The sequence below is a fragment of the Thunnus thynnus genome, chromosome 20 (assembly GCF_963924715.1).
Source record: "Thunnus thynnus chromosome 20, fThuThy2.1, whole genome shotgun sequence".
NCBI lineage: Eukaryota > Metazoa > Chordata > Actinopteri > Scombriformes > Scombridae > Thunnus > Thunnus thynnus.
In genome coordinates this window covers 9331736-9351775 of record NC_089536.1, presented here as the reverse complement: position 1 = coordinate 9351775, position 20040 = coordinate 9331736, and the positions used below count along the sequence as shown (strand labels likewise).

The window sequence follows — 20040 nt, the reverse complement described above, 5'->3', positions numbered from 1 at the left end:
TGAGAAACACGTATAACCAACTGGAACCAATATGATAGTTTTTACTGTAATATGTGCTCCAAAGACAGGTGAAAAAAGGAGTTGATTAATTTTCTTATATTTAAAGAAAGTCAAGGGGGAAAAATGTCTCACTGTGAAACTAGTTATAGGCCTAATCAGATAAGAGCAGGAAATAATGACAATATTTACCCATAAAAAGCAATGCAAACTTTATTTTTTACAGATTTAAACTCCAAGCATTTAACATACATTCTTCCAATATAAGTGAGTTCATGTTAGGGGCAAAGTAAGTGAACCACTTTTGTTATTCTAAATTCTTCAGACCTTCTCTTTCACGCAACTGCATTCATTTAACCAAAAGATAAACAGAGACCGGGGAAATTAAAGAAAACAGGAGTCAAGAGAGTTTCACAAACCAAGACAAGGAAGAACAGAAAACTGGAGATGTAAGTCTGATCCTCGAAATCTGAACACACAAAGCACCATTAGCGAAAAAATTCTGTAATAAAAAATATGTAAACTGTAACCATTCAGGCTGTATCACGACTGTGTAAAACCAGCCTGGCTGACACATAACTCCTCTGGCCTTTTTGTCATTAAAAAAAAATGTGTCCACAATTACTCCTCCATCAGGGCCCAGGCCTCTTCAGCTTTCATGAAGTACTTGCTAGCCAACCGGCCTTTCATGGCTGCCATGGCAGCTTCTGCTGCCTCTGTAAACAGTTCACCTGTAGAGACGGATGGTATGAGAGGTTAAGATGGAGACAGGGACAATATTTGCATCAAATATTGCACACAGAGACAGTTTGGTTTCAGTTAAACATTCTGATGCTTGTAGCAACAGCTACTGGTGCAGGTCTACAGCAGTTGTTAAGGCTGATTTATGGTGGGTTGCTCGACACTTTTGATCAGTGTCATTCAACAGAAATCGTGCAACGCTTATCAAAAGTGTTGAGCGACCTACCATAAATCAACTTTTAAGTCCTCCATTTTGTCAGATTTTTGACTAAGCAGCTGTGGAAAATCCACTTTCCTGCCCAGTCCTAGATGGCAGGACTTAGCCTCAACCTAACAGACCACACCTGAACTGATCAGAGGCCTGGTTCAGGTCCTGCTCGGTCTCTTCCTTTTGTTTGCTGAACTGCTTGACTGTACCCCAGATGCATACTTGAGTAAGTTATTGATATTTTATATAGTTATTGCTGTTTCTTTGTTTAATGGTTCATTAGTTCTATTTGAATAAGATATATTAGAGTACCTTTTGTTAGCCAATTAATGTTATTTGCCTTTTAGTGGTAAAATCATCTGTGACAGTCAACTATTTAAAGTGGAAATCCTTTGAAACGGACAATAAATTGATGAACGGCTCTCATCTCTGGTCTTCATACTTTAACTGATGTGCTAATTCAGAAGCTCTTTAAATAACCAAGCAATCACAAAGTCAGGTTTCTACACAAATATTAACAGGCGTCTTTTATCTACACCACAAATTCCCCATGTTAGATCGTTATCTGAATGTACTCTTTCGTTACAGCTACGTTGTGATTGGTAATTTGTGATTTAGTAGGATTTTTTTTCTATGGTCAGCTTACTGCTAACTAAGCTAGCCACTTTACTAGCTATCTTGAGCCAATGTTTTGCTGATGCAACATTCTGTTTAGCTAACTTTGGGGTATGTTGCTCTTCTTGCTTTTGCTCTTTGCTCTTGTGGACTCTGTGGATGTTTACTGGAGTAATTATATGTTAATCTTTACTGTTGACATTTAGTTTCTTCCTGGCACAAACACTTACTAATTTGAAAGCTAATTTGTCTAGTCTACTCTTGTGAATCCAGCTTCTTTTTTGCGGTACCGACTCATTTTTTAGGGATGTACCATAAACAGCACTTCAGGTCTGAGTGTTGTTTATGGTATCTTTCTCATTTCTAGTCACCATCAAAGAATTTGTTTAATACTGTTTTTACAGTTTCAGAATTGCTTCCAGTAAAAACCTCAAATGCGTCAATCTTTACTGGAAGTGTGTTTAGTTTGTTGCTGTGCACGCATAATGAGGGCAAAACACTTACTGCCAACAAATCCCTTGAAAAGACCAAAAACAACAATGAATTAATCAACAAGTATTGCCTGTGTATCCAAAGCCTGATACGTCATATTCCTCTGTACCATAGAGCTCCATTTAACTGTTGTATAGGAGACATGTTCCTTAATATTCCTGAATACACACTGTAGTTTATTTTAACTCAATCTCACGTACACAGTATGTGTATTTTCAGCAGCTGTACTAATCTATTATCAATCTGCAGCTGAAAATAATCCCCAGCAAATGCACCATTTGCTCTTGTTTATAAAAGTAAGCTGAAACTACAGTGCCCAATTATTTTTTAGAAATTGCCTGGGATTTTTTTCAGACAAGTTTGTAGCTGTACTCAGCTTGGATTCACTGCAGTTACGATGACCTTTTAAACCCTCCTTCATCATGTTTTCACTTGTCTGCAGTTGATCCATGTTTTCAGTATTTTCCATTAATTATCCCTTTGCCAATAAACCACTGGATGCACTTTATTCAGTGGAGATTTGAAGATATGACTTGACAAAATAGCACAATGTGGAAATAGTGTATTTAGCCATGTTGTGGAGAAAGAGAAACTATGAGTGTTTGGAAAGATACAGAACATGCGAATCAGTGAACAGTGGATCATGCTGCAGAAAAGGTTTCAAAAGATGTTCAGTTGCTTTTTTTTTGCTTTGACTCAGGTTTGACACAGGAAGCTATTGTAATTGCTACAGCCACGGCTGTCCATAAGAGAGCAAACTACAAACTTCTAAACTTTTCAGAGCCCCATTTCAAGCCTACATGGGGTGAGTGTGCACAGTAAGATCTGTTGTATCAACATAGAGAGTCAAACCTGCTTTCTGTGGGTCTGGAGTGAGGTTGAAGCCTCCTTCTTGGTACATCTCTGCCTCTCTGGCCAGCAGCTGGTAGCGAGGTTCGTCCTGGGTCCCATCAAACTCTCCCCCCTCATCATAGTCTGTCATGTTCAACACACTGTCATACCAGTGTATTGCTTCTTCCCAGTCCTGCTTCCTGTATGATTGAAAGAGAAAAAAACAAGAATGCTCAAATGTCTGTCAAATAAAACAAACACTAAAAATCAATGACTTTAGTAGCATCAAAACTAGCAGTCGAGACTCCAGAAATCCATCTAGGGGGCAGTATTGTCCTGACTGCTAGAGCTGGATTCCTGTGTTGTTTTGGACATAGACGACAAACATTCAAATGCAAGCAAAAATTGACTCTCACTGACCTGCCAGCTGGCAGATTTAATCCAGAATCAAAGGCTTTGGCCACTGTGGTCATAGAAGATCTGTCACCAGCTTCAGCAGCCTGCAGCAGATACTTGAAACCTTTCATCCTGCTTCCTGCATTATCCTGCCAACAACATAGAAATGTTAGAATTCAAAGGTGCATACACAGCCAAGTCAAAAATAAAAGAGGGGGGGAAAAATAAAGCGTGTGGTACCTCCACCTCCATGTCTGGCAGGATGTGATGAGGCAGCTGCAGATAGCATTGTCCCAAGGCTACGATGGCCTCCAGCTCTCCACACTGGGCGGCTCTCTCCAGGTGCAACATGGCTGAGTCCTGATCCCACTGTTCATTCCTCTCACAGAAACGGCCCGCTTCATGGTACCGCACCATCGCCAGATGGACCTGGGCAAGAACAAAGGACATCCAGAATATGTTCAACACATGAAACTAACCATGAAAACAAGCTCAGAGCAGAGATGAGTGTATTCAAAACTTCACATGACATTTTAGATTCTCAGCAGCCAATCACCTTGATCTCTTAGGGCAGCGACACAAATAATGACAGTTGAGATGATGATATTTATGATTTGGGTGTCATTGGTGATCTGACCAAGTTGTGTTTGATGGCGTCCTGATGAATTGCTGCCTGTCGTTCTTGTCAGCATTTGGGAAAATTGGGGCTGTTGTCATCACATGGTGGAAGAAATGACCATTTACAGGTGCAGTGTGTAGAATTTAGTGGCATCTAGCAGAACAGACTTGGCAGAAATGGAATATAATATTCGTAGGTATGTTTTAACCTGTGTATAATCACCTGAACATAAGAATTGTTGTTTTTATTACCTTAGAATGAACCTTTTATATCTACAGAGAGAGCGGGTCCTTTTCTAGCAGCCCGCCATGTTCCTACAGTACTACTGGCTCTAGAGAGGGCCTTTCATGTTTTTTGTAAGTTTCGCAGCCACCATACGTTCTCCTACATGCTTGGAAGGGGATGCTGAGGGGAGGGGTGTTCAGTTGGTTGCAGTCTGCAAGTTCACCACTAGATGCCACTAAATTCTACACAATGGACCTTTAAAACTGTTGAAAAAAAGGCAAACAAACAGTAAAAGAGTGTGGTTTGCCATGAGTAGTGATTAATTTATAGTCCAGTTTTTAAGGTTTCAGTGTAGAGCCACAACTCAGCTGAAGTTCAGCTCACTTTTTATGAAGTTCACTCATCTTCAACTCTTCCTGTAAAGTTTACACTTTAAAATTCCATGTTGCCCTTTCATCTTTGCCTTTTCCATGCAGCATAAATTACAGTACTGGCTTATACAGTATGGTATGGATCTTACCCACTAGGCTACTAGGATGCCCAAAGGTAAAGGACAGGTTTTAAACACTTTTCCAGAAACAAGGAAGTCATGGCACAAAAACAACTTTTCCTTTTGAAATTTCAGTTTTTGTGTGGATGAAACAAACAAGAGTTTGTTACCTTTGGACAGAACCAGACTGTCTGTTCCCCCTGTTATCAATCATGCTAAACTAAGCTGACCTCTCCTGGCTGTAGCTTCATATTTAATATTTAACAGACAGATATGAGACTGGCAAGAAAGTGAATAAGCACATTTCCCAGTATGGAGAACTATTCCATATGGGCTCCTTTTTGACTGGTAAGACTACAAAAATCAGTATGTAGTCAACATGTGTGTGTGGTGTATTCATATATATCATCTTTATTAACATAATATCAACCAATCAGATGTTTGCAGGCATCGTGTTCTCTTACCTTTCCGAGGACTGACTGGCCAATCTTCTTCTGCATCAGAGCGTTGAGTCGCTCCACCTCAGTGGCCACACAGGAAGGTCGGTGGATGTGAGCGCGAGATGAATGGTAGAAGCTCCACTTCTCTTCTGACAGCTGGATAGTAATAGACAGTAAAGATACATGGAGGATAAAGACAAAAAGGGGAGAAAAATGTTATATCTGTTCTTTACCGAGTTCATCAGAAAGCCTGATTTTATGACAATAAATCAAGTGCAAGTAAAAAAATAAAAAACTCATACTCTGCAGACACACTCAGGGGTGTACCCATCCAGAAAAGTAAATTTGAACTGATAAATGCCACATATGAGCCTTGAGCTCATCGCTGGAGGAGTACATCCCTGCTGGCTTGTCAGTCAATCAGTGCCAAATCATGTAAAACATGGGAATATAAGCATACACACACAAGGTCATTATGGCAAGAATCATGAGCAAGATGGCGGAGTTGGTGAAACAGAGAGGTAGATGGTGTGTTCAGGTTCCAAATTTCACTTCTAATTTAGCATTTTCAGATTGTTTTCATTCACTCAGCTGAACGGAAGAGCAGTGAGGAAATGAAAACAGTGACATCTCAGTGTAATTTAACTACTCAGATCTTAACTTGAGAATCATGCTTGGTACATTTTGTCTCAATCGTGATATTTCAGCAAAGACAAGACTGCACATGGAGGCCTGCCATGCAAAATAATCACCCATTCGTGGTCAGGAGTGACAGAATATACATTTTCGGAGACTCTTGGAGGAATTACCATCTTCCTCTAATAAGGGAACACAAAGAGTAGCAGGAGCTGAATTAGAGGAAAGGTGGGGAACCACTTTCATTGGTATGTAAGTAATGAGGGGAAGGACAAAGTGAGGAAAGACAAGAATGAGAAGACAAAGTTTGATTATCTGATTAAAGCAAGGATGATTATGATTGAGGTGAGGATGAGGTTTGTTATCTCTACTGTTTGTTTACCCGTCTGACACTGTCCTCATCCGACTCGGAATAATGTCTTTGGTAGCGGTGATGGGCCTATGTGACGATACAACATGCATTATGAAACCTACTGTCAGGAAATCATAACAGTCAAACTTAATGTGGACACAATACTCAGCCAAACAATATAGTTCTACATGTAAATGACATTTTGAAAGGTAATTTGGACACTAAGAATTCAAATGCATTAATAAGATGTATAAATTATTGTTAGCCATGTTGGTAAATGTCAGAAACAAACATAAATACCTTTTCTTGGCCAACTGTTTCTTTAAGGTTAACTGAGGAAGGGGTGTATGAGTTATTTAGGTCAATATTTAAGGCCTCCCTCTGTCCATTTCTGACTGCTAGAAAATCAATCCTGCAAATCAATCCTGGAAATTGTCTGACTGACTGAAATTAAATCAGTGGGAGGTCAAATGGAAATCTTTACCCCGTCCACGTGGTCATTCGGGTCCCCTTCACTCCTCCTCTCGCTGGGGTAGCCGCTGTCTCCGCCACTATCCGGTTCCTATAGACAGAAACCCAGAGAACGGTGTGGTGATTTATGAGTTACGTGGTAAGATTGCAGTACTGCAGTGATACTTGGCCTCAGCAGTCACCTTATGATGTACATAAAGACACAGAGCACACAGTAAAAACAGTCCTAGTCAACTGACATCTAACATCATCTAGTATGTGAAGTAAAGCCAAATGTAGCATGGATTATTTTAATTAAGTGTGATCAAGTGTATATAATGTACAGTTATAGTGTTCCCTGGAAATTCTTGTTCTGTGCAACTTACAGCGATTCTGTATTTGCAGCATGTTTTGTTATGTTTCATATAAGTTTTCAAATTGTTGGAGATGTTTTCCTCGTTTTATCACCATGTTTTGTCTATTTGCTTGTGTCTTTAGTTGCAGTGTGTTGAGCCCTCAGCGCCACCATCTTTCACCTCACCTTGTGGTCACCTGTGTTGTTATTGTTGAGTCTATCATTTTCGTACGATCCAGTAAAAGATAAGCCTGTAAAATGTAGATAAAACATTTACAACTGGCAGTTTCCCCCCATGTGGATACTATGCTTTACTGCATCAAATACACAGTTCATGTAGTAATGCGTTCATGCACGTACCGACAGGGGACTTGCCGATAGATCCATGTGCAGCTAGCGGGGAGCAGGGGAAGATGAGAGGTGAGCAGGGGATCGAGTCCACGTCGCTCATGCTTTCGTCTGCAGATGAAGTCTCAGACAGGCGGGATAAGAGCGGAGGCGCCCGGCTTCCAGACATGGTGCGAACACGAGGAGAACCGCATTGCTCCTCGCAACCCCTCAGCACTGTCTGAGCTGACTTCTAAGACAAAACAAGATGAAAACCGTCTTCAGGAAGTCGATAAGCATAACATGCAGAATATAGTGAGAAAACTGAACTGGAGACTGAGCGCAGAAGGAAAGGTTTTTGTTTCTGCAGATATTTAATACAATTCTACAATTTATCAAATGTTAAACTCATAATTCAGCACATTATGTTTTTTATTTTCTATGCCAATTTTGGTTGGAGAGTATTTAATTGAAATAAATCATTTTTATTTTAAGCATTAATCACTTGTTGCAGCACATCTGCAGCAAGCTTTTAGTTTGAAACTCAGGCGCCTGATACTGTATCAGTAGCTTATGTGACACTAAGAAAAACAACGAGATTTTATGAGGATGACGTGTGACTGCAGTGTTCTGCTATAGTCATTGTTCTGTTTCAGCAACAGCTGAATGCAAAATCAAGTTTTTTGAGACAGTTTGGCTAATCGTAATATCGTAAAAATACCAAAACACACTGGAGGAAGGCTTTATGTATTTCACACTCCTTCTTCTCTCTACTGTTTTAGGCAACACACTGTTGTTTTCTGTACAAAAAACAATTCTTCTCACAGGAAAATTTGCGCTCATAAGCTCCCACAGCGGGGAACAACAGTCACATTCATGCCTTAATATGGAAACTGTGAACAGTCCTAATTTCTGGGGACATTTTTTCACCCTTTTTAATGCCAATGAGTAATATTATTTATTTTTAAGTGTATTTCTACACTGACCTGCTGCTGATTTCTGGCCCTGGTTGACACTTATACTATTATGGTAATATTTTAAAATTACAAGTAGTTTGTTGGTGCCGTCCAGCTGGGATTTCTCTGCAGGGGACAGGTCAAAAGGCGTCAGACCCATACTCTTGCAGATCTTGTTACACAGGTGAGAATGGAAGAACAGCGCCATGCCTCGCACACCTGGAACGCAGGTATGATCAGGAAAATTTACTTTAGCATCTGTCTTATTGCAAATGTGGAAGCTTTTTTGAATCACTTCTAACCTAAAAAATCACACAGCAGTTTATCAATCTGTCTAATAACTGATGATAAATTGTCAGAGAGAGAGAGAGATGTACCCAGATTTCCATCTCCGAAGTCAGTGCCCTTGTCTGTGTGGATCTGAGGGTCAGTGTAGAGGTCTCCGACCCCCTGGATGTCCACCACGATCAGCTGGTGGCCCGACCGCTCAAAGGTGAAGTGACTGAAGGCCTGACGGACAGAAAGGGAATGATTGATGAAAATTATGAAGTAATTATCAGCTGAACATGTGTTAATAGCAAAAAGTAACGACACCCACCTGCGGAGTGAGTCTGAGGTTGTCGTCCCTCACGAAGCCAGAGTTGGAGTTGTATTTGATGTACTTGCCCTCGATGTAATGTTCCAGGTGGAAGAGAGGTTTACCTGGCCGGTTCATCATCTCCACCACACACATCTGCATGATGTCAACCTGAGGAGTTAAACACATTGTGAATTTGATCAGACATGTTCTCCGACTCACACATATGTAGCACAGCAAACATACAGTGAATGACATGATGAGGAGGGAACAATGATTCAATGATTCAAAGGTTTACATGTAACATTCACAAACAATATGTGCAGTGAAATGTGTGAAAAGTTAGAAAACAGAAAGATGAGAAGATAAAAAATCATAAATATGTGTTAAAATGTACATGTCACAAATTTATGGCAAACTATACAATTAGTTTTTGCAAATGCTTGTGTGCAAATGTTGAGGGAAAAGCTGTTTATCCATTTTATACAGATACTGATATTCTCTGGCGAATAAATCAGTTATTCAACAGTTCCTCAATAGAGATGCTAGAGTGGCAACAATTAGTCGATCAATTGGTTGACAGAAAATTAACTGGCTACTATTTCAATAATCGACTGATCGTTTTAGTCATACAATGAAACAAATAAATATTATTGAATGATCAAAATGATCATATTTTATATTTATATATAGTACATGCAGTACAATGTGATTATACTGCATAAAAAACACACAATATTATTACATCTACCAAAACATTATGCTGTCAGCCATGTTTGTTTATTTATCTGTAGTTTGGGATACTGGCACTGATTTTAATGACATTTGATGAGTTAGATCAGAGGAACAAGATTAGAGGATTTGCTTCTGGTACAGTACTGGGGTTTATGTAACGGACTTCATAATAATGCAAGACAAGGCATTTTTAAACATTTTCACTATTTTTCACTACTGCATTCACTTGAAACACAAATCTGACACATGTATCCTGTGATTGATGCAGATCTCCAGATGCAAATCACATTATTAAATTAAAAAGGATTACAGGATTATGCTGAGCTCTCTGAGTGCTTTAAAGGGATTATGAGGACTGATTTTGTCCATATTGTCCTCAGTAATTAATGATATCATCTTTCTCTCCTCTATATTCTGTCATCTATTGAGTTCATTTCAGAGTTGAACATCTCTCTTCTACCTGTTTAGGAGGCCTGTGGCGGTTGTACTCCTCTCCCCACAGTTTGGCCTCCATCTGCAGCCTGACGTCTTCCAGGTAAACACTTCTGTCCACCGTCTCCATGTAGCGTTTGGCCACATAGTTAGACGCCAACTTCCAGTTGCTGCTGTGTGAGAAATTAGACAACTTCTTCCTGGCGGGAAAAGGAAACAAGAGTCAGATATTACAGCAGTGAGCAGAATCTGGATTATATTTATTCACAGTACATGGCAGCAATGACCCTCTCACAGCAGAAAACTTTATTAAAATACATAATTAAAGATGTTTTTTTGATCATAGCATCAACTGGAGCAGATCTCAAATGTGCCCAGAGTGACCCTGGCTCACAGAGCAACTCAGCTCTAAACCCAGATGTCTGACAGGAAAAACACCACATTTCAGATGTAGAGGCTTTCTTTTTTTAGGATCTAACTTGTTTGGGCTTGTAGGGACTAAGGGAGTTATTTTCATGCTCTGGGTTTTGTCTTTTTGTGGGATACTGCAAACAACAAGCAGCTGAAGTGATGGTGGTGGTGGAGGGGGGGTGATTGGGGATGGGTGCCTCTCTTTTACATTTCCCACTGACTGAGGGATTAAACCTTAACAATTAGACTATTATTCCTGTTCTCTTTCATTCTGCGATGTCATGCAAAAGCCAAAACACTGTCGAGCAGCATTAACACCGTCTGCTTAAATTCTGTTTCACCAAACAGTGAAGATCTATGGTGGGGGGGAAATAATGCTTCCATGAGATAAAAATAAAGTCCCAGTGCCGTCATGGAAGACTTTTCAGAGCTGGTTTGCTGTGAATCTCTCACAACCATCTTTGGCTCTGGGAGTAGTGGAAACGTCAGCGAATATTCTTCTGGGTTGGAGCAAGAAATGTAAGGAATGTGGACCTGCACCACTCATAGGCTACAGCCCAGAAGAGCCACACTGTTCTGCGTTGTTTACACAAGGACCATGATAGCCTTCGGTACTAGAACACGAGGGCAATAACCGCCGGATGAGAACAGATGAATATAGAGAAATAGTTCAACTTACGTTCTGAAGCACTCCCTCATGGCTCCTTTCCCAAACGGCTGTGAGAAACCAGGCAGGGACAATAAATTAGTCAGGAGATAAGAAAACTGAAGGGCTCTCTTAAATATTGGCAAACAATAATCCTTCTCTAGAGAGCGGTGTTACCTGGGCGGCCATCTTGATGTGGATCTGGTCTTGAGCCCATTCTCCTGTGATGGCGTTATACCTGCGAAGAGGAATCAAGTCAAAAAAAGACGAACACTTACATTGTTTATTATGTAATATTGAGTGTTCTCAAAATCCTCATCAAATCTAATGACAGTGTTTGCTTTTTGTGTTCTGAAATGGCAGATTGAAACGATTAATTAGTTGGTCAACACCAATTTTTTATAATCAATTAACTTTTTAAGTAATTTATCAAACAAAAATGTCAAATATTTGCTCTTTTGTAAATTTAACATCTTTTGGACTGTTGGCCAAACAAAGCAGCTATTTGAAAACGTCACCATCGGCTCTGGGTAATTGTAAAGGCCATTTTTCACTATTTTTCCACATTTTATAGACTAAACATTTAATCCATGAATTGAAAAAATAAACACACGGATGAATCAATAATGAAAACAATCCTTAGTTGCAGCTCCAGTTCTTTCTTATCATTTTTATTAGTTTAAAGGATATGGCTTTCTGATTGTCAACAACCAACAATGAATTGATGTTATTTATTTGTGTGTTTATCCAAAGCCTGATATATCGTATTCCCCTGTGTCTTCTGTTGTTGTCCAAAAACTATTAAAAACCCGTCAATGAGCCACACCGCTGCACTGGGTGACTTGTTCCTTTGCGCCAAAGATAACGGTTATCGTAGTTTGTTTAGAAACGGCTCCAAAGACTAATTATAGCAACAACATTTTAAGTCTCGGGAGAGTAGTTGTGTACGGAGTGGCGTCTGCCTTACACAGAACTACTCTCCTGGGACTGAAAATGTTATCTCTGTTGTGTTTTTAATAGTCACTGGACAACAACGGAAGTCTACGACACAGAGGAATAGGCTTTGGATAGATCAGTTCATTGTTGGTTTGGCTCTGCACATGAAATTTGCTGACAGTAAGGAAAATTTAGGAAACCACCAGCGTTATCCTTTAATTCAGTCTCACAGTGTAACTCAGTTCCTTCTTTTGAGCAGAGGGAGCTGTGCGAATGTCACATATGTGGGTCGTTTTTTTTTAGGTCACAGAGCAAATCCTGTGACCTTCCTCTGCTATCAGAACTTGTTTTTGTTTTCACACCTGTTACATTACAAATCACTCACACTAGACAATTCTGACCTCGCTGCCTTATCAAAAGGTACCTATCGTCACAGAGTCAATAAATGCAGCACAAAGCACATCAAGATAAAAGTCTCAAGAGTCTAATTCTATTATTAAAGGGGAACATAAACTTTCCAGCCTCTATCACATCAGCTAAGTTACTCTTTGGCCTCTGTGAGGGAGTTCGTCTGTCAAACAGCCCTTATGAATTCTTATCATGGAGACACACATAGAGCGGCTGGTTTCCTCTACACCGCAAAACAACGAGGAGAGAGCGTTTTCATGTGTGTATAGTACTCTTCCCATTTACTCAGATTTTGATTTAGGGATAGTTTAGTGTGAAGTGCGGGTTTTAGGAGCGAGTTTCGGGAATTCATGAAGTCAATCAATATGGTGATAAATGTTTGTGAATGAGCTGTATGTCTGGGTCAGTGTGTCTGTTTATCTTGGCAGATGTGTGTGTGTGTGTGTCCTGAGTTAATGAGTACAACATGTACCGTAGGTGCAGCTGCAAGTCTTCACAGTTGAAACCTGAGCGCCATTGAACTAGAAAACTCTAGTACGTGAAGCTTTCTTTCTCCGCTCACGTATCCACACAAGAGCAGCGCGCTATTCCAAAATCTAGTGTTCACTCTTCACTGCCAACAATCCATTTCCCAGCCTGGGAACACGGTGTACCGTGACTCTCATTCCATTAAGTTCATACTACAGGGGGCATAAGAGAAGGGGAGGAGGAGTGAGGTTACATGTGGGTAAAATTAGCACACGAAAAGAGAACACCAGGGCAAATCCCAGCTCCTGACAATCCCTCCTCTCTCTGTAATAGAGTTCAAGCCCTGTATGTTATGTAACAGGCCCAACACACACACACTAAAACACACACACACAGGCAGAGGAATTTTTTTTTTCCTGCTTTTTGCCCACGCCCATTCAGTTATGTGGCTGCCTTGATATAACGCTGTCGATGCCTGAGAACTGTGTGAGAGATGTGTATGTTTATGTTGCCGTTCTGTTGGCTGCAATATCTTGCTGTACTCACTGTACTCCACCCACTGTATGAGATAAAAATAAAAAAGAACTGGATGGGACAAAGGATGTTAGTGCTTCATGAGCCCAGTGAAGAAGCAGCAATATATGTTAAGACGAGGGCTGCAACTAACGATCATTCTCATTACTGATTAAACTTTTGATCATTTTCTTGATTCGTCGATTAGTTGTTTGGTGCATAAAATGTCAGAAAATAATGAAAAATGTCAATCGCTGTTTCCCAAAGCCTAAGAAGACGTCCTCAAATATCTTGTTTTGTCTTGACTAATAGTCCACAACCCAAAGATATTCTGTTTACTGTCATAGAAGACTAAAGAAACCAGAAAATATTCACATTTAAGCAGCTGGAATCAGAGAATTTGGACATTTTTCTTTAAAAAAAAATGACTAAAAGCGATTAATGGAATAGTTGGCAACTAACTTATTAACAGATTAATCGTTAGCTCTAGTTAAGATAAGCACCACTAACCGAAATATGAGCCAAGTGTGAAACATGCTGCCATAACAGTTCAAGAAAAACTCCCTGTTCACTACCCGCCCAGCACCAAACTAATACAAGGAAGCTCGAGTGTTGTGGACACATATAGTATGGTGATCTCCGGGCGGGGAAAACATGTACTAGTCACCACCTGCACTGCTTAAAGCAAGATAAACTTTCTCACACAGTTATGAGTGTAACACGATGTGAGTCTGTGTATGCTTCCGTTTACATGGCTGGTAGTTATTTTAGTAAAATTTAAAAAGCTGATAAGGCGGGGGAGGGCGTAAGCTTTTGTCAGTGTCTGACTTCTGAGCTTGAGCATATGCCTTTTTCCTGGAGGCAGTGCGCACCAGTGCAGACCTGGTATGAACTTGTAAACAGATCAACAGCAGAGAATCATTTGCTTATTTCTTGCCAGCACTGGACCAAAGCAGCAAAACCCCCGCAAAATGACTTGTTTCACTCTCAGAATTTGATCCATTCGGTCTGATAACATTTGGAAAGTCTAGAAAAGCCGCATGATTCAATTATTTTATCCTCGTTCAAGTTAGCAGAGAGTTAACCGGAAGTTAGCCGCTCGGCTGGTGAAGTCTCTACTGCACATGCTCGGCCCATAGAGCATGTTTATATTCATCTGGCCAGTGCGGGAATGTCACCACAGACAGCAGATTTAAAAACTCTGTATATTGTGAAATACAGAGAGATTTACCTGGTGGTGATGAGCTTATTCAGCATTGTGTGATCTTGTTTGGCTTGAATATAACGGACATTCATTGATATGTAAAAGCCCCACACTAATGCTTTAAGCTCTCTCTCTGGATCTACATTCATGCAAACATGCTAAAAGATTGTTTTGGTACTTTGGTATCACTCTTTGGGATATTATTTCAACGTCTGAAGGCTGTATGATCACATTGTCACACCCATAAAACAAACAATGAGTACTGTTGACTCACATCCACACTGAGTTGTTCATACCTGTAGCGTATACAGGGTTCAGTCTCTATTTCCTCCAGGTGAAACTCTGCCCAGGGGTCGGGCATGGCTTTGGCCTTTCGGATCGCATGTTTCCATGTCTCCTGTCACGACGAAGAAACACATCTTATTAGCTCACAGTGATTGTTTTAATGCTATTAGAAAGAAAAGTCAGCTTCCCAAACAGATTAGCTAGAACACACAGAAGAAGGAGGGGAAGCCAACCAATGCAACAAAAAAAAGAGTGAAATTTAATTTGCACAATAAAAGGCCGGGTCTTTTTGTGCTCTTTCTGCACAACACGTGCACTTTCTCTCTCTAATTGCCTGTATTGTGCTTTCTAATAGAATTTCACATGTCTGCATTAAACAGCTTCCCCTCCTTTTTGGAAATGTTTTCTTTTAATCAGCTTACAGCTAAATAAACTGCCTATGATACAGTTAATCTACAGACATAACTCAGGGACACATTCAATGTGAAATAGATCCTGTAATCTTTAGTTTATAACTGTTGTGACAACATGCAAATCAAGAAGCAAGAAAGCTTGATGAGGAAGGAAGAAACACAAATAACTTTGAAACACAAACAAACCAGGAGGAAAGCACACGATCATTAGAGAATACATAAAAGGTGGGGTAGATGAAAACAACAGAATAATGAAGGAGTCCAGAATTAAAAGAGGGAATTTAAGGTAAACAGGTCAACTTTAATAAGTAGACCTCACTATAAATGTATTGAAAAGGTGTCAAGCGTTTTGAATTCCAATGTGATCACCATGGGATGTTTTGTCATCATCTGCAGTTGCGCAATGTTCAAAAAATAACTTTCTTACTAGGAACCATGAATCAAAGTGTCAGTAGCGATGTATGTGAACCTGACCGAGTAACCCAACCCCGACCCAACCTATACCACACAGCAGCACGTCTCTCTCGTCCACCGCTAGTCACCGTCCAGCAGGCATTCTGGACATGTTTATATTTAGAGGGAAGGATTTACATGAAGAGCAGTAGTGAGGGTCGTGTTTTTAACTGATAGAGTGTCATATCTTGTTTGTGAAGAGGAGCAAACGACACATTTCTCTTTCGTTTCAGATCTTGCTCACCTGTAGACTTCTCTAACGCTGTCAAAACATTGCAGCCCAGTGACGGGGTTCAAATGGTAAAGCTGGTATGGTACTGAAACACACAGCCATGCTAAAAATACACTTTTTTTTTTAACCACAATTTCTTTCTGGGATTTTTTTGTCACATCCTGAAACAACTTTCCGTTGCATTCTACTTGAAAAGGTCACATTACTCTCAGAAATGAATGAACCTTTTTAAAGATTTGGCAAAACTATCTGACCTATATGGACACGTTGCCAACGCCTGTATCAGATCTGATATAAAACTGTCCGTGTGTGAATAAGTCAGCATTGTTTATACTGTCTCTTCTTATTTTATGTTGTATTTATTTATAATTAATTACATTTTTCTTTCTTTTGAATTTTAATTGACTGCTACCTACTTCTTTTGAGTAAGCTTCTTTCTCAGGTTGTATGTGGGTGGGACAGCAGGGGGATTTGGAGCCATGTTTGTGTGTGTTTGTGTTTGTGTATGTATTCTGTGTGTCTTGTTAGATCTAAAATTTGAAGATAAAAGATATATATAAAAAAGTTTGAAGTGGCAGCATCTGTGATAAAAATCAGCTCTCTGAAACTAATTTCTCAGGATGAAAAACACTGAAGGATTTGCACATTTGATCCACAAAAACATCACATTTTTCAGTGTAGTTTTGTCAAACATCAATATAAAGTTTCTAGTGTTTATTAGTGCAGATTAATAAACTCCTGATTAAGGGATTATACTCTAGAGGAAAGGAAGATGCATTGATTAGGATACTTAAAAAATCAGTCATTAAAAAAAAATCATGGGAAATGAGAAAGAAGGTGTAAAACATGTTGGTATGAAAGTAAAAACATTTCAACAACAAGACATTTCAAAAACAGTGAAGAAAAGGACAGTAAATTACAGAGTGGAGCGGGGAAGAAGGGAGGTGTAGATGGTCACTGGTGAAGAGGGAAAGAAGGAAGATATAATTTAATCTGTAACATACCCGTGCGCTCTCAGACAAAACCCTGTACGACCGAGGTTCTGCCACTTTTTCTGTTTCTGTTTCATTCTATGCAGAAAGGTAAAAGAAAACGGACGGCTTTTCGTCAGCAAACAGATTATGCAACATTAATTCAGATAACATTAATTGCCTGTAAATAAAAACACTAAACATAAAACTAAAAAGGTCATTCATCCTGACAGTTGGCCGGTACACAGTGGCAGCAACACAGTCTGATAAGGAGCAATCTGCCCTGAATTGACTGCTGGTTTGTACTGTTGAAGAAGTGACTCTGAGCTCTGAGAGATGTGTTTACATACAGCGTCATCACATGACATGAAAACCACACTCTGGTACTTCCTGTTCTTTAGAGAGTACAGTTGAAAGGTGACTGATCAGCTTTCCGCTTCAATAAACCAGATATACACATATCACACATACTGGTACGTGTGTGTGAGTGTGAACATATCAGCTCTCCTTATAAGGAAGCAAACTGCAGAACTGAGTGTTTATGATTATGCAGTGTCAAAACAGAACATAAACGAAGAAAATAAGTGTTTACCGATGTAATTTAACCCTCCTGACACATTAGCAGATGCTTTTCACTTCCCTGTCACGCCTAGTAAGATTGTGCACCTTGCATCTCCCTGTTGCCGGAGGGCGACAGCTCACCTTGTACGCAAAGTTGCTCTTAGGAAGAGAGCTCGACAGCTGACGGCTGTAAACCAGATTCTTCATGTAGTGACAGATTTCTTTGGCGGAGTCATCCAGGATGGAGCAGATGAAGTTGTCGTCGTCGTCGTCGTCATCACTGGCGTTGGCGTCGCTGAGGGAGGATGTCCTCTTGCCGGGGGCGCTACGTTGGACGGGGGGTCTCTGGGCGCTGCCCTCCTCCTCCATGGCGAACATCAAGTCGTCCTCCATGATGGCTGCTGTTGTGCTGATGAGAGAGGAGACAGGAGTGTTAGTGGACTGAGAAAGCAAAGTCACATAAGTGTGTCCTAAAACAACAGACAGGTGCCCAAATGGTCAATATGAACAGGACGAATGATTACAACAAGGAAAACCTGTTTCGAAGTTCATTTGGTCACCTGACAGTAGCAGCTGCCTTGTATCTTGGCTGATAACTGCAGCTCATGCCATCCATAAGCTATGTGTTATCTTAGAAGTGGCTGCAGCATGACATCTCCATCATATGCATAAATTCAATCAAAATATACACTCACTGTACGTGGCAATAAATGGTGACAATCAGCATGCAAAAGCAATTTAGCTCATTGCATCTATTTTGCACAACAGCTGTCTGTCTTTGCAAGAGGTTATTATGCTTGCAGATTTTAAAAGTGACAGCTGGCTGGCAGAGAGGAATGCAAACAAAAGCTCAATACATTAAGTTCCTGCGCTCCTGTTGGTGCAACGTGCTCCCACAGAAACCATGCAGAGGCAGCCATGGATGTAGTACATTATGTTACAGCATGCTGCAGCAGAGTTTACCCCAAAAAACGAGTCTTATGTGTTGGATGCACATATTAAATAAACAACCAACCTTACACCCGGGGGCACAGACACACCTTTAATGACTTTATCTTGACAGACTGTGACGGTTTCACTTAAGTCACCTCGGTCTTCTTCCGTCTCACAGTTTCAGTTTTGAAGTTAAACAAGTAGAAAATGCAGCAGCTGCAGTTTCAACTGTCTCCTCCCAGACCAGACTGGGTCGGTCCTGGTTCTCCAACCTGCCCTGAAGGTCCGGGGACGTGCCTGGCAAATGTAGCGGGATGTGGTTACCGTCCACCACGGCGACGTGAGCGCTCCGCACGTACAACACTGACAGCTCTGACGTCAGCCACGCCCCTGCATCCTGCTGCCTTCGAGGCTGTCGGAAATATCAAATGCACATAAACAAACTTTCAGCTTAGAAATGTAAAAATACCTCCAAGGATGTATCTAAAGTTTAAGAGACAAACTATAAATAAATAAATAAATAAGGATGAATCTGACCGATAATTCCATTACTTTATTCGTCATAATAGTTTACCCTGCGTAAATATAATATAAACAGTGGTGGAAAGTAAGTCAAGTGCTGTACTCAAGTACAAATTTAAGGTACTTTACTTGAGTATTGTAAAAGTATACCATTTTATACTACTTTATACTTCCATTCCACTATATTTCAGAGGGAAATATTGTACTCTCTACTCCACTACATTTATTTGACAGCTTTAGTTACTTTTCAGATGAAGATTTGACACAATGGGTAACATAACAAGCTTTTAAAATACAAAACATTGTTAAAGATGAAACCAGTGGTTTCCAACTTTTTTGTCTTGTGACATCTTACAAAAAGCAGTGTGTAGTCAGGGTCACATTTCAGATGTTTATGAGTTGTTAACAGCTCCACTAAATAGTGATTTTTCTCTCCAAACTTCTCACATGGTTTCATTTCAATAAATGTTCAAATGATCCAATATTTCACCAAAAAGATCATCCAAAAACTGAAAACAGATTTGTGTATCAGATCTTTGTTTTTTCTTCTTTCTTCTCCCATTAATCATCTCATGACCCCTCAGATTTATATGGTGACCCTTTGGAGGGGCCAGACCCCTGGGTTGGGAATCACTGGACTAAACTAGCTAACTGTATATAAAGTAGTTTAAAGTGTATTATCATTATTATTATTATGATGATGATGATGATGATGATGATTATTATTATTATATAAAAAGATACACTCATATAATTTATAACATTAAAAATGTTCTTACGTGCATTTGTTAGTGATAAAAAACAAATATAATACACTATAATATTATAGTACAATTTAATAATAATATAGTATAATAATAGATCTTTAAAAGAAGGCAGTCTGCAAAATGAGAACTTTAACTTTTGAGTACATTTTGCTGATAATACTTCTGTACTTTTACTTAAGTAACATTTTGAATTCAAGACTTTTACTTGTAATGGAGTATTTTTTGACTACAGTATTTCTACTTTTACTTTAGTGTTCATATGGGCACCTGACTTATTTTAAGACAGACTTGAAAAATTGTGAACCTGTCCTTTAATAGGTGACAGAATGCAAACAATGGGCCTCACTCAAGAACATTTTCGTATTTTTATCCTGAAACTCTGACTTTTTTCTGTGAGGTTTGCTCGTACGAATGGATCCAACAAACTCTCTGAACTGCCTGAT

General features: G+C 39.8%; 1 protein-coding gene across 6 annotated transcripts; it reads right to left on the bottom strand.

The window, feature by feature from the left end:
- Window positions 1–192: 192 nt before the first annotated feature.
- Window positions 193–18709, bottom strand: eef2k (eukaryotic elongation factor 2 kinase). 6 transcript variants are annotated; one of them, XM_067575808.1, is made up of 19 exons: window positions 18391–18709; window positions 17517–17784; window positions 16848–16913; window positions 14757–14857; window positions 11109–11169; window positions 10965–11002; window positions 9903–10074; window positions 8729–8878; window positions 8508–8640; window positions 8222–8349; window positions 7208–7427; window positions 7034–7098; window positions 6527–6604; window positions 5807–5872; window positions 5079–5210; window positions 3521–3709; window positions 3305–3429; window positions 2906–3084; window positions 193–728 (listed from the first exon to the last, which is right to left on the bottom strand). In XM_067575808.1, exons 2-19 carry the CDS (start codon window positions 17766–17768, stop codon window positions 619–621), a joined length of 2265 nt encoding a protein of 754 aa, XP_067431909.1. In that variant the 5' UTR covers window positions 17769–17784; window positions 18391–18709; the 3' UTR covers window positions 193–618. The 6 variants fall into 6 exon arrangements, with proteins under 6 accessions (XP_067431909.1, XP_067431910.1, XP_067431908.1 ...); XM_067575809.1 differs by lacking the exon at window positions 5807–5872 and adding an exon at window positions 6073–6129 and having other exon boundaries at window positions 18416–18708; XM_067575807.1 differs by having other exon boundaries at window positions 18416–18708.
- Between the last annotated feature and the right edge of the window lie 1331 nt (window positions 18710–20040).